This window comes from Hibiscus syriacus, unplaced genomic scaffold (genome assembly GCF_006381635.1).
Source record: "Hibiscus syriacus cultivar Baekdansim isolate YM2019G1 unplaced genomic scaffold, ASM638163v2 tig00110940_pilon, whole genome shotgun sequence".
Taxonomy (NCBI): domain Eukaryota; kingdom Viridiplantae; phylum Streptophyta; class Magnoliopsida; order Malvales; family Malvaceae; genus Hibiscus; species Hibiscus syriacus.
Window position 1 is genome coordinate 52,650 of NW_024062923.1, and position 15,340 is coordinate 67,989.

General features: G+C 34.9%; 2 protein-coding genes and 2 pseudogenes across 2 annotated transcripts; all 4 read right to left on the bottom strand.

The window, feature by feature from the left end:
• Positions 1–550: 550 nt before the first annotated feature.
• On the bottom strand, positions 551–2,274 carry LOC120147623 (annotated as a pseudogene).
• A 5,426-nt stretch (positions 2,275–7,700) lies between these two features.
• LOC120147628 lies at positions 7,701–9,414 on the bottom strand (annotated as a pseudogene).
• A 497-nt stretch (positions 9,415–9,911) lies between these two features.
• Positions 9,912–10,472, bottom strand: LOC120147452 (trimethyltridecatetraene synthase-like). Its single transcript, XM_039160833.1, has one exon. It carries the CDS (start codon positions 10,470–10,472, stop codon positions 9,912–9,914), a length of 561 nt encoding a protein of 186 aa, XP_039016764.1.
• A 33-nt stretch (positions 10,473–10,505) lies between these two features.
• On the bottom strand, positions 10,506–10,889 carry LOC120147453 (flavonoid 3'-monooxygenase-like). Its single transcript, XM_039160834.1, has one exon. It carries the CDS (start codon positions 10,887–10,889, stop codon positions 10,506–10,508), a length of 384 nt encoding a protein of 127 aa, XP_039016765.1.
• Between the last annotated feature and the right edge of the window lie 4,451 nt (positions 10,890–15,340).

Here is a 15,340-nt window from a genome sequence, read left to right on the forward strand (position 1 = left end):
GATAATTGCAATAAGATCCTTCTATATATTATTTTTCAATTAAATCCTTAATTTTACCTTAAATATTTAGGGATAATTGCAATAAGACCCTTCTATATATTATTTCAGGTCGGGTTGGATTCGAGTTTTATTTAAAAATGGATGGTCGAATAGAGGGTGTATAATTTTTGCATAAGATTCGAGTTGGGTGGAGAGTGTATCTTTCTCAGGTCGGACTGGGTAGGATTGATTGAAAATCTAACCCAAACCGACCCATGCCTATTCCTACTTTTATATCTCACAATCAAACAGATAATGAAACACTTATTTCAAAAGTTTAAGCAAATAAGAAATGAACAAATCGAAGTTGTTCAAGGGTAATTAAACGTGGGTTTAGGCGTGGTAAGCGAGTAAGATGAATTAACACGTTAAAGCAAATTGAATAATTACCGGAAGATATCTGTGCTACGTCAGAAGCATGAGTTTCAAACAGAGAAGCAAATGGCACACATACACTCAACCCAACTTGTATAATACTAATCTCATGTGCATCATTGAATCGATGGTTAAGCACATATGGACTAGTTACGATATCAAGGAGTTATGTGGAGTTCAGATCTTATAAAGATGAAGAGGGAGACGAGGTTCCATGACTGCAACAAGTGGAAACTTCCTCGGTGTTGTCATTCCATAAGTTTCCTCCATAGTCAAATCTTCTGCTTTAGTATCATCAGGCAATTTCCAGTTGAAGCCATGCAACAAATTTGCTAAGTTCAATTGAATCATCTTTAATCCTAGGTTGTAGCCAGGGCACATCCTCCTCCAGCGCCAAATGGCAACAGCTCGAAATTTGTTCCCTTCACATCAATGTTCCTCCTAAGAACCTCTCAGGCCGGAATTCTTCAGCTTGTTTCCACAGGGAGGGGTCTCTCCCGATGCTCCAGGTGTTTACGAAGACTCGTGTTCCTTTGGGAATATCGTATCCCGCCACTTTGCAATCTTCCATGGCCAAGTGTGGTGGGAGCAGCACACAAACCGGGTGTTTCCTCATTGTTTCTTTTATGATTGCATCTAGGTAAGGAAGTTGTGGGATGTCTTTTTCTTCTACCCATCTCTCTCTGCCGATCACTCTGTCTAGCTCCTCAGTTGCCTGTCTGATAAGTAGCGGTTGTTTGATGAGTTCAGAAATTGCCCATTCCATAGTTATTGCTGAGGTATCTGTGCCCCCACCTATCAGGTCCTATAGTATCCGACGATAAAATTATTCATGTATATTCATTTATCACTAATGTTTGTGTTACCTCTCAATTCAAGAAGAAAATATATTTTTACCTGTGTGAATCCCCTGACAGCAGCATAAGTGAGCTTCACTTCAGGATCAAGATGAGGATCGTCAACTAGCTGCAACAGTACATCCACCATGTATTGTGCCACAAAATCCTCTGCTAATTCTTTCCTCTTTTGCTCATGTTCATCGAAAACGTAGTTGTGAAATCGGTCAAGTTTTTTCTTCAAAGCCTTCATTCGCTTTACGTAGCCCTGCAAATCCAAAAAGTCTAGCCAGGGTATCCAATCTCCGATATTGAATACACCATTCAGAATGAAGAACTCTTTTATAATCTCTAGAAGTTCTTCCACACTCACTGTCGAGTTCGATACAGTCCGATCAGCGCCGGAAAAATCGAAGCAGTTATTTCCCAACACCATCCTGCTTATGATACCGAGAGTAAGACGAGTGAGCTGCTCAACAAGAACAACCGGCTTCCCTGATAATTCATACAAGCGGGAGACAGAAGCTCGCATTTCCTCAACTCGGATATACTCGAAGGACTCCATTCTTTTGGCACTGAACAGCTCATTCATGAAAACTCTGCGGCCCTGGCGCCAATGTGGTCCATATGGAGCAAACCCCATATCGGAGTAGTTATAGTTAATGTACTTGCCAGCAGCAGTTAGGGGTCTAGAAGCAAAGACTTGGTCATGGCTCTTCAAAAACTCCTTGGCCATCGCTGGAGATGATGCAACAAGTACAGGGTAAGAACCAAATTTGAGGTGCATCAATGGCCCATATCTTTGGGATAGTTCGTGAAGAGATTGATGAGGGAGTGAACCAATGAGATTAAGGTTGCCGATGATTGGCCAGGGTTTTGGACCCGGTGGAAACTTTATTTGTTTGCACCGCCGGCCGATGAAAACTCTGGAGAGGAAGACTAGAGAAGCCAGCAATGCTATGAATAGAACAAGCCAAGACGGAGCCTCCATTGATTAGATATGGGGAATAATTTCTGCTTCCCAAGGTCTAAATAGAATATCCATCACCATAATTATGGCATAACATTTTTTTCCCATATAGGTTATAAAAAGAGTTAATTACATTAGAGGTCTCAAGCTATGAGTGTTATTCTAAATTAATCTTTAAACCTTAAAACATTATACAACCCTAAACTATGACCCATTCTAAATTTGTGTCTAAAATTTAAAAGATTGTATAGCAATATTCAAATTATCAATATCATTTATTTTATTTTTGAAGGTCCTATAAATTTTCTAGATGGTCATGAGTTCATTCTCAATACCTTTAAAAATAAATGAACTTTTTAATATGTAGACGGAATGATCAAAATAGAATGTTATTGATAATTCAAGAATTGATATTAAATTTTTAAAGTTTAAGGGTCAGTTTAAGATGTAGGCCATAGTTTAGGGGCCGTTTGTTGTAATTGTATCCATTAAAATTTAACCTCAAACTTACGTCACTAACGTGGATGCCAAACGGACATAAGAGAAGAAAATGACCTACACTAAGCAACTCGGTGGACAAAAGTTGTGGATAAAATTAAAATAGCGTTAATTAGTGGATAATGATAATAAATAAATATTTATGACAATAATTGGATATAGAAATTGGAATAATAAACCCTAGTCGTTCACTCTTTTTCTTTTTTCTCCTCTTTTTCTTTGTAATTTTTCCTATTTTCTATTGATCAAATTAACTTTTTTTCTCTGATTTTGTTTAGCTACGGTGATATTGATTTTGATATTGGTTATTGATCATCAGTTTTTTTTTTCTTTATTTTTTAGTTTTTTAGGAATTATTATGTCTTTATGACATGTTTATCTCTGTCTTTGTGACACGTTTATCTTTGTCTTTTGACAGTTTTCGATTTTTTTGTCGTTGTTTTCGTTTATCTTTTTTAGGGTTGGATTTGACATCGTCACGATTGTTCAAGATGACGCTTATTTGTTGATCATCATTCTTTTAATAGCTCCATCCCCTTTTGTGGTTCATTTACTGATGCAATCAAATTGTTATATCTAGGTAGCTAGTTTTTGTATCAATGATTGTAGTAAAATTTCCTAATTATAATTTAGTTTACGCTTACAGTTATACTTGTAAATCTTAATTATAATTCCAGATATTTTCTACATTTAATAAAACTAGATGATTTCTATATAAAAAATTGTATATAGAAATTCTAGTAACAATCCAATTGTTAAATAAGTTTATTAGTGCTAAATAAATTCTACTTTTGAATACATATATGCTAAATAAAAAAATTTAATATGTTTGACATATTCATAAATTTATGAATCAGATTGAATCACAGAACACATCAAGTTAGGGTGAAATTATCATTCCTAGTTAGGGGTGAGTAAAATTCGACTAATTTTTTTTTAATTTTGATTTATTCGAGTCAAATTGAATTATCAATTCGGTTTCTAAGTTTGAGTTCGAGTTGAAATTTGGAATTTTCAAGTTACTCAAAAAACTAAAAATTTGACTATATTTTTTACAGTTTTATGATTTAGTCTATGATTTTATTATTTCGTCAATTCCACATTCATTTTAAGTATATTTTTAACTATATTGGATCACATGCTCCTAAATTCTCGTAGATACATATGTATTTTCAATTTCTCTTTTCGACAACAACTTTTCTATTTTTCAATTTAGTTCCTCAATTTTTTATAATTTTCTTATTTCTTCAACTCGTCTTTTATTTTAAGTCTGTTTTTTATTAAATTTGAATCACATGCTCATATACCACTATAGAATACCTATGTAATTTCGATTTTTATTTTCTTTACAGAAAATATACTCTTTTTTATTTAGACCCTTAACAATGTATTTTACTTAATTTGATATTTTAATTGCAACTGTTTGCAAATTCTTTCTTCTTGTCAATTCATTGACTTATTTATACCATCATCAATATTTTACCCAAAATAAAGAAAAAATATAATATTGTAAATATATTTTATAATTCTAGATTGTATTTGATATATTAAATAACATTATAATGTGAAAATAATATGAGATATATATATCTTATATGGTTGGAGAAAGTCGAAAAATTGGAACCAATCATTACCATAATACTATAAATAATTATAATAAAATTAGCATAGAAACTCGAATAATTCAACTCAAATTTTTTAACTTTACTTGAATCGAAAAAGTTTAAAGTTATGCTCGAGTTGTAAAATACGACTCGTCACCTCAAATAACTCGAATAGTCATTGTAAGTGACTCAAATAACTCAAATTATAATAAAAGCATCATTGTGTTTGTCTCGTCGACCCCATTTGTTCGATGTCCTTGGATTTTCATTCACCGTCGCCGTTTATAATCAGTGGAGGTTCGAATAGTCAGGTTTCGTAAAAACCACATCTCTGTCGATATTTTTCAGAAACAGACGCTTGTAAGTGACTCCTAAAGGAAATCGGGGAAAACAAAACAACATACATTAAAAAATTACCTCGATCAATCTTAGGATTTCATGCATATCATACTAGTTGTAAAATAAAGTCGTGGAATTACCTTAATCTATTGTTCAAAAATCCAATTGTGTTGTCTCTTATTCTCTTTAGATCTTTAAAGTGCTGCCTTTCTGAAAGACTATCACCCTCTCTGAAAGACTATCACCCTCTACAAGTATCCACATGCGAATGAACGACGATTGGTTATAGAGTGTTAGTTCTAATGCTTTTTCTCATAAAACTATTTTTTTGGGTTTTTTTGGTTTTGGACGGCTGTAGAAGATTAACCTCTAACCTTGATCATATATCACGTATATATATGACTTAATTAGGGTTAATTAATCCTCTGATTTTTTTAAATCATATTTAATTTAAAACACTTTTAAATAAATAATAACATATTTCTTATCTGATAAGAAAATCAAATTCATCCAAATACTAATATTATTTAACTATTTTATTTATTTAACTTTATTTCTAAATCAAATCAATAAATAATAATAAACAAAATATTCTATAAAAGTAATATGAATTTAACTTATTTAAATTTGAATAATAAATAATATATTATAATATAATTTAAAATAATCTCATTATCTTAAATTATCATTTATAGTAATAATCACGACCATTCTTATCCATTCTAAGTGTGTGACCCTATATAGGTTCAGTTAAAGTTGGCAGTAGATAAAATTACATTTGATCGTACAAGTCATAAGTGGCCTATAGCAAGACATTATAACTACCCAAGTTAAATGAAAAGCTCATGATCTGATACAACCTTAATACAACTTATGTCATAATCCTTTTATCTCAGATATCTTGATAGAATATAAGACATGGAAAATGTCAATCTTATATCGCTCTATCTTCAATTTCTCGATACCCAATTGAACTGATTAAATAAATGATATTGATCTCTATCAACTCATTTAAGCACGACCATACATTTTTCAGTTTCAATCATTGAGGGCCCCTGAGATATCACTTTTACATTAAGAGGGATAAATTTCATCTTAATTACTCACATCTCACTACATGTTTCATGTCATGTTCAAGCATAACCTTTATAATTGTCTGATTAATTACAATGTTTCATTATGCCAAAATGTATAATCATTATGTTGAGAATTGTAGTAATATCAGGTTTAGGGATTTAATGACACAACTTTTTTGAAATTAATATAAAACTTTAATTCATGTATTAATCTCAAAACGAGTCGATTCAATATTTGTTCTCAACAAATACATATGAATTTGGTTTGAACATTCACATATTCATCTCATGAATATCTATCAAATTTCATACCAATCTTATTTTTATTATTGTTCTCACAATAATAATCGATTAGGGATATTTATAACAATTAACAATATTATTCAAGGATATTATAATAAAATTGTATGCAAATGATAATAATAAAATCCAATAATCAAATATCATGTCCATACAATATGCCTAAGACACTAATTCTAACAACTCCTCGTGCCTTAAATCTTTTTCTGAAAATTTTTCGTATTTTTTTGACCACCGGAGGAGGCCACACGCACCCCACGTGTCGTCGTGCACGAGTGAGCTTCGTTCTGCCGGTCTAACTCCCTGAATCGGTCTAATTGAAATGATTTGATTGAATCGAACCCTGACCTGGACCGTTAACTATAGACTTTGATTGTTGATGTTGATCGTTAACCACTGAGTTTGACTTTGACTATTGACTTTGACTCATTGACTTTTTCTGAAGACTCATATCTTTATGTTTTTCGACATCATGAGTTCGTTTTCGCATTCCGTTTTTCAAATTCGAACCTGAAATCCATTTTTTATGTTATTTATTGCTTAAGTTATATTTATGGTAAGTAAAATGTAAGATTTTTTTTATTAAGCTAAGGTGATTACGAAGTAATATATGTTCTAAATACTCTCAACCATTTAACAATGAACGCTCAATCACCCTGCTACAGCCGCTAGTGCTTGAACCCGTGACCTCTAGGAACAACAACGACTCCTTTAAATGTGAGATTTTGGACTCACTTTTAGGCGTTATTTTCTGAAGGTACACTTGTGTCTCCGGACCGCTCTCCAGAAGATCTTGATCGCTTCTGTTCAGTTTAGTTTGATTCTTCCCGCTCATCTTGGGATACGTATAAATTTTGTTTAGTGATTTTATAGTTTATTTCTGTTTAATTGTTTGGCATCCGTATTCGAGGGTATTATTTTAGTTCACTTCACACAATAATATTATAAATATTTTAGTTAGTATTTGATTTATTTATTGAGGTAAAAGGATTTGGAAGTAATTGGGGAGATTAAACACTTATAGAGTAGGGTTGTAACATAACCTTAACATGATACATCTTATATATAGGGATTGGTACGAGATTCGAATTCGACGAGACGGATTTTTTAGAGATAATTGCAATAAGATCTCTCTGTATATTATTTTTCAATTAAAACCTTATTTTTTATTAAATAAAAGTAATATTTTTATTAAATAAAAGTAATATTTTTTATAAATATATTATTTTGGGTTGGATAGGGTTTGGATTTTATCTCAAAAGGATAGTCGAGTGGAGAGTGTATATTTTTCAAGTCGGATGAAGGATATATAATTTTTGGATCAAGTCGGGTTGACCGAAAACCCTACCCAATCCAATCCATGCCCATCCTACTTATATATCTCACAATCAAACAGCTAATGAAACACTTATTTCAAAAGTTTAAGCAAATAAGAAATGAACAAATCGAAGTTGTTTAAGGGTAATTAAACGTGGGTTTAGACGTGGTGAGCAAGTAAGATGAATTAACACGTTAAAGCAAAATGAATATTAGATTACCGGAAGATATCTGAGCTACGTCAGAAGCATGAGTTTCAAACAGAAAATCAAATGGCACACATACACTCAACCCAAATTGTATAATACTAATCTCATGTGCATCATTGAATCGACGGCTAAGCACTTATGGACTAGTTACGATATTTAGGGTTCTACCACAGTAAAATTCCTATACGTGGAAATACATACAACGATATCAAGAAGAAGGAGTTATGTGGAATTCAGATCTTATAAAGATGAAGAGGGAGACGAGGTTCCATGATTGCAACGAGTGGAAACTTCCTTGGTGTTGTCATTCCATAAGTTTCCTCCATACTCAAATCTTCTGCTTTAGTATCATCAGGCAATTTCCAGTTGAAGCCATGCAACAAATTTGCTAAGTTCAATTGAATCATCTTTAATCCTAGGTTGTAGCCAGGGCACATCCTCCTACCAGCGCCAAATGGCAACAGCTCGAAATTTGTTCCCTTCACATCAATGTTCCTCCCTAGGAACCTCTCAGGCAGGAATTCTTCAGCTTGTTTCCACAGCGAGGGGTCTCTCCCGATGCTCCAGGTTTTTACGAAGACTCGTGTTCCTTTGGGAATATCGTATCCCGCCACTTTGCAATCTTCCATGGCCAAGTGTGGTGCTAGCAAAGGAGCAACCGGGTGTTTCCTCATTGTTTCCTTTATGATTGCATCTATGTAAAGAAGCTGTGGGATGTCTTTCTCTTCTACCCATCTCCCTCTTCCGATCACTCTGTCGAGCTCTTTGGTTGCCTGCGTGAGAAGTTGCGGTCGTTTGATGAGTTCAGAAATTGCCCATTCCATAGTTATTGCTGAGGTATCTGTGCCCCCGCCTATCAGGTCCTATAGTATCCGACGAGAAAATTATTTACGTATATTCATTTATCACTAATGTTTATGTTACCTGTCAATTCAAGAACAAAAAATATTTTTACCTGTGTGAATCCCCTGCCACAAAATCCTCTGCTAATTCTTTCCTTTTTTGCTCATGTTCATCGAAAACGTAGTCGTGAAATCGGTCAAGTTTTTTCTTCAAAGCCTTCATTCGCTTTACGTAGCCCTGCAAATCCAAAAAGTCTAGCCAGGGTATCCAATCTCCGATATTGAATACACCATTCAGAATGAAGAACTCTTTTATAATCTCTTGAAGTTCTTCCACACTCACTGTCGAGTTCGATACAGCCCGATCAGCGCCGGAAACATCGAAGCAGTTATTTCCCAACACCATCCTGCTTATGATACCGAGAGTAAGACGAGTGAGCTGCTCAACAAGAACAACCGGCTTCCCTGATAATTCATACAAGCGGGAGACAGAAGCTCGCATTTCCTCAACTCGGATATACTCGAAGGACTCCATTCTTTTGGCACTGAACAGCTCATTCATGAAAACTCTGCGGCCCTGGTGCCAATGTGGCCCATATGGAGCAAACCCCATATCGGAGTAGTTATAGTTAATGTACTTTCCAGCAGCAGTTAGGGGTCTAGAAGCAAAGACTTGGTCATGGCTCTTCAAAAACTCCTTGGCGATCTCAGAAGATGATGCAACAAGTACAGGGTAAGAACCAAATTTGAGGTGCATCAATGGCCCATATCGTTGGGATAGTTCGTGAAGAGATTGATGAGGGAGTGAACCGATGAGATTAAGGTTGCCGATGATAGGCCAGGGTTTAGGACCCGGTGGAAACTTTAGTTGCTTGCAGCGCCGGCCGCTGAGAATTCCGGAGAGGAAGACTAGAGAAGCTAGCAATGCTATGGATAGAACAAGCCAAGGAGGAGCCTCCATTGATTAGAGATGGGTTCAATGCAGGAAGTGGGGAGTGATTTCTGCTTCTCAAGATTTAAATAGAATATCCATAACCATAACTGTGGCATAACATATTTTTTCTTGCATATATATATATATATATATATATATATATATATTATAAAAATAATTAATTGATGAGATGTCCCAAACTATTAACCCTATTATAAATTAGTCCCTAAAATTTAAAACATTCTATATCAAACCCTAAACTATACCATTTATTCTAAATTTTAAAACATTCTATACCTGTCTTCAAACTATCAATACCATCTCATTTTGATCCTTTCATCTTATAATTAAAAAATTAATTTATTTTTGAAGGTCCTTTAAATTTTTTAAATAATCACGAGTTCAATTTTCTATATCTTTCGTGTAATAAAATTTATATTATGTGTCCATCTATACACATATATTTTAATTATGAACATAAGGTGCAATAATTGATGCAGATTATGACTTGAAACATCATGTAGCTTATATGTATTCAATAATTTTATTATATTAAAAACAATAGTTTTCGGTCAATAAAAATTGAATAATTGTTCAGTTTCAAAGGGAAAATAGAATGAATGAGCAAAATATATTACCACAATGAGACCCTTGACATTGTCATTAGTGAGCTTAGCATCAACATCAGGACCATCAGCTAATTGCAGCAGTACATCCACCGTGTCTTGTGGCACAAAATTCTCTGATAATTCCTTCTTTTTTCTCTTATGTTTGTCCAACACACGGTCGAGTTTTCCCTTCACAGCCTTCATTCTCTTTATGTAGCCCTGCAAATCCAAACAGTCTAGCCAAGGTATCCAATCCCCAATGTTGACCACTCCATTCAGCAAGAAAAACTCCTTTAGCAACTCTTGGAACTCTGGCAGACTCAGTACCGAATTCGATCCGATTCGATCATCGCTCGACACACCGAAATACTTATCTCCCAGCACCATCATGCTTATAATACTGAGAGTAACACGCAAGAGGTGCTCTATAAGCACAACCGGCTTCCCTGATGATCCATACAGGCGAGACACAAAGGCATGTATCTCCTCAACTCTGATGTACTCGAAGTACTCGAGTCTTCTCATGCTAAACACCTCGTTCTGGAAAATTTTACGGCCTCAGCGCCACTGCGGTCCATTCGGAGCCCACAGGGTGTTGCTGTAGTTATAAGTAGTGTACTTGCCGGCTGCATTTAGGGGTCTAGAAGCAAAGATTTGATCATGGTGCTTTAGAAACTGCTGAGCCATCCCTGGCGATGATGCAACAACTACAGGGTAAGAACCAAATTTGAGGTGCATCAATGGCCCATAGCATTGGGATAGTTTGTGAAGCGATTGATGCGGGAGGGAACCAATGAGATCAAGGTTGCCGATGATCGGCCATGGTTTAGGACCCGGCGGAAACTTCAGTTGTCGGCGCCTCCGTCCGATGAAAATTCCGGAGAAGAAGGCTAGAGAAGCTAGGAATGCTAGGGATAGAACAAGCCAAGGAGTGATCTCCATTTATTAGAGATTGTTTCACTGCAGGAGAAGAGTTCCTCACATCTATCATAAATTTAGAATATTTATCACCATAATCATGGCTTGGTTACTATTAATTATGAACATAAGATACCCATGAAGATTATTTATTAAGGTAACATCAAGCATAAACATTGAAAAATAATATTTATTTTGATAATAGATATTATTATTTATTTTCTAAATAAACAAGCGTTAAGGAATCACTGTCGTGATACATATTATTTTATTTGGACTAATATAGACTAACATGTACAGATAATTTTGTTTATGTGCATGTTGATGTAGACACGCTGATTATTTGATTTGATAAGTGTGGGGATAGAGCTGTGATCAAATTTTATAAGATAAATATAAATATAAATAAATGTCTATTAAAATTTAATTATTAGTTTAAAATAAAAAAAATTAACGAAGTTAATAGATGTAACATCATAGACTAGTATGACACATAGTCGACCGATCTAAGGTGCTACACAGAATCACTGAAGTGGTTAACCAACTTATTCTCTTCTACTTCTCTGACTTTAAGGCAATAATTTCAATAAAACCAACCATAAAATAATATAATAAAAACTTGTTATAACAAAGAACTCTCAAAATAAATAAATAAATATTTTTAAAAAATATATAGACTCACTCATAATTGACTTTACAACATAATACATTACAATTGGGTTTATGAATATACATGCACTTTAAGAAACTTGATGACATACTCTGCTCTGCAATGGATCAGGACCTCGATCACTCTAAATCTTCTCGAACTGGCTGATCTACTAACCTGCCAAAGAAAACATCCGAAGGCTGAGCTAACTAGCCCAGTGCCACACTAACAGCTAAATCATACTAATTGTACATCACTGAAATGCTCAAGCTATCAAGTCTCACGCTATATGGTCTACTGATATGTTCTGCTTTGCTTTAGTGAGTATACTTGTATACTCACTCTCTACTCTATAGCAGACATCATGGTGCGACTGAGGGTTCTACATCTCAGAGCTCACACACCCCTCTAGTCTACCAAGAATGTAGCCCCCAGAATCTCTGCATCGGACACCACATTCTCGACTAGCTCACTCATTGAGTGTCAGACCTTGCGCCCAAACTAGTCAGCTTTAAGTGCCTTGTGCACTCCCTAAGGATATCTAGATTGAAACTATACTTTCGATTCTGCTATCTTTTCTAAAGGAACTCGGGTGTCCTGGTCGTTTTCCAAGCATTCAAACAAGGCTAATCTTATTTGATCATACTTTATTCTCGTTTCTACGTTTGGATTAAACATTAATAAATTTTCTCACTTGTAGTCTTGTTTGAGAGAAATTATAAGCTTTTGGGAAACCTCACTTACCTCTATACTTTCTCTTGACTTAAAGCTCATTTCTCAACTTGGGTATCGATATTGGCCTTACAATATCGATGCCCTCGCTTGCCTCTACACTTACTTGTGTTTTAAAGCTCAAACCATACCATTGGCATTGATACTGGCCTTACAGTATCCATACCCCCCTATAGTATCGATACCCTAAGGTATCAATACCCTTACATCTATTTCATCCATTTTAACCCAACTTTAAACACCTTCTATAGACCTTATTCTAGTGTTTTACACTTATTCGATCCCATTTATAGTCATACTATGGGTCTAGGGTCTCTCGAGAAATGTTTTGGCCAAAACAGACAGAAAGTATCGATACTAGCCTAAGAGTATCATTACTCCTGCAAAAGTTCTGATACTCTATATAAGTACCGATACTTTTAAACATTATGTTCTACCCAGTTTCAAATTCGAAACTTTCTGGGAGTTTCGAAACTATGACCCAAAGTTTCGATACTCTTGAAAGAGTATCGATACTCTTGCCTAGAAACTCACGAATTTGCCCAAAACGAAGAACAAATATCGATACTATCCCTATAGTATCAATACGCTACCTGCAAAAGTCATAAAACACATAAGAAAATGCTATATTTCAATCCCAAAGACCCTATTGAGGTCCCCAAACATTCTTAAAGTCTTATGTGATTACAAGGAGACAAACAAGGCTTTATATCATGCTCATAACATAAATCATGTAATCTACCATTAAATTATACTCAACAAGCTTCAACCATAATTCTCAAGCTAAAATCTTAACTTTCTAGCTAAAGCTTATTTCTAATGATCTACAACTTATATGAGGAAGTTTTAAGTGTGTTACATGGTCTTCCTGGTTGCTAAACTTCTTTTGAATCAACTAGGATTTACCTTACCTTCATCCTTTGCTTTGAAACTCTTTTTCACCTCTTTAACTAAACCAAACAAGGTAATGAATTAATACTCAAATAGAGGCTAGATTAAGCTTGAATACAACTCTTACAACTCAAATCTACCAAAAAACAAGCTTAAAACACTTGATTTCTCTCAACTCCCAAAAACCAATTTTCTAAAATCTCACCTAAAACTAAAGATTAAGGGCTTGAATGAAGCTTAAGGGATGAGGAATATGATTCTTACCTTGGTTTCTTCAAACTAGGTTTGGGATTCAAGAAATTTTTATCTTTTTGTTTTCTCTTGGGAATGAAGAAGAAATAAGAAGAGAAGGGGAAAGATGGGAGATATTTTTTGTGGAAGGTTCCCGTGAAATCTAGCTAAATAAAGGGGGTTTATAACCTTTAAAACCAACTATTACATTTTTGGTCCATCTCCTTTTTACCTTTACTTAAAACCATCACTTACCCTTAACCCTTGGGCCTTACTTAAGCTCAATACATATATAACCTGGTTCAACTATCTTTGGAAGTCTAATTGGCTTGACTTAAAGGTCTCAGGTTGACCCAAACTACTGACCCAAGTTTCGGGCATTACAACTCTCACATTCTACAATAAATATCGTCATCGAAATTTCCCTAGAGAAAGGTCTCACTCTAAAACTCTACTGGGCATCTATGATAGATCTTGACTACTAGAACATCTAACTCTAAGGGCTGAAAACTTGAACTGGGAAAGCTTATGGCACTCTATAACTCACTGCTAATACTAAATCTTTTCTTTACTATCCTTACTTAATCAGGTTAACTTACAACACAGCCTGATAACCTCTTTTATCCACTGGGTTTAGACAACTCTAAGACCTTATGGCACTTGCCAACTCTTCTACTAAAGTCGACCTCTAGGCTTCTGCTGCGCAACTTTGATCTAATACTTATCTATGCTAACCAAGTGCTTCCTCAACCTCATGGTTCCTTCACGAAACATTCTCTAGAGAAATCCTTATGTGCCCTAATGGTTGGCACGATCCTTAAACTATTGACTTCTCACTAAACTCTACTATCTTAATCTTGTCTTTCTTTCTAAGCTTAATTCATTGAAACTTACTCTTGAAACTCCTATCGCTAGAATCACCTGCTAGGAAAACTATAATCTCACGTCTACCCTCTCTATTGTGGCCTCAGCTCTCTACTATTGCAGATACAAAAGTACAACATACCTATTTAGGGCATGTATACTCATAAACTCTTTACTGACACTGACCTGCGAGCCCTAAGAACATCAATCCTGATGCTCTGATACCAATAAATGTAACGTCCTAGACCAATACGATACACAGTCGACTGATTTAAGGTGCTACACGGAGCCACTGAAGTGACTAACCAACTTATTCTTTTCTACTTCTCTGACTTTAAGGTAATAATTTTAATAAAATCAACTAAAAATAATATAATAAAAACTTGTCACATCGGAGAGCTCTCAAAATAAATAAATAAATATTTTTCAAAAATATACAGACTCACTCATAACTGATTTTACAACTTAATACATTACAACTGGGTTTATGAATATACATACACTTTAAGAAACTTGATGACATACTCTGCTCTGCACTAGATCTAGACCTCGGTCACTCTAAATCTTCTCGAACTAGCTGATCTACTAACCTGCCAACGGAAACATCCGAAGGTTGAGCTAACTAGCTTGGTGTCACACTAACAACTAAATCATATTAATTATACATCACTGAAATGCTCAAGCTATCAAGTCAGACGTTATCTGTTCTGCTTTGCTTTAGTGAGTATACTCACTCTCTACTTTATGGTAGACATCATGGTATGGTTGAGGATTCTACATCTCGGAGCTCATACACCCCTCTAATCTACTGAGAATATGGCCCCCAAAATTTTTGCATCGGACACCAAATTCTCAAGTAGCCCACTCCTTGAGTGTTGGACCTTGCGCCTAAACTAGGCAGTTTTAAGTGCCTTGCGCACTCCCTAAGGATATCTAGACTGAAACTATATTTTCAACTCTGCTATCTTTTCTAAAGGAACTCGGGTGTCCTGGTCGTTTCCCAAGCATTCAAGCAAGGCTAGTCTTATTTGATCTTACTTTATTATTGTTTCTATGTTTGGATTAAAGATTAATAAATGTTCTTACTTGCAGTCTTATTTGAGAGAAA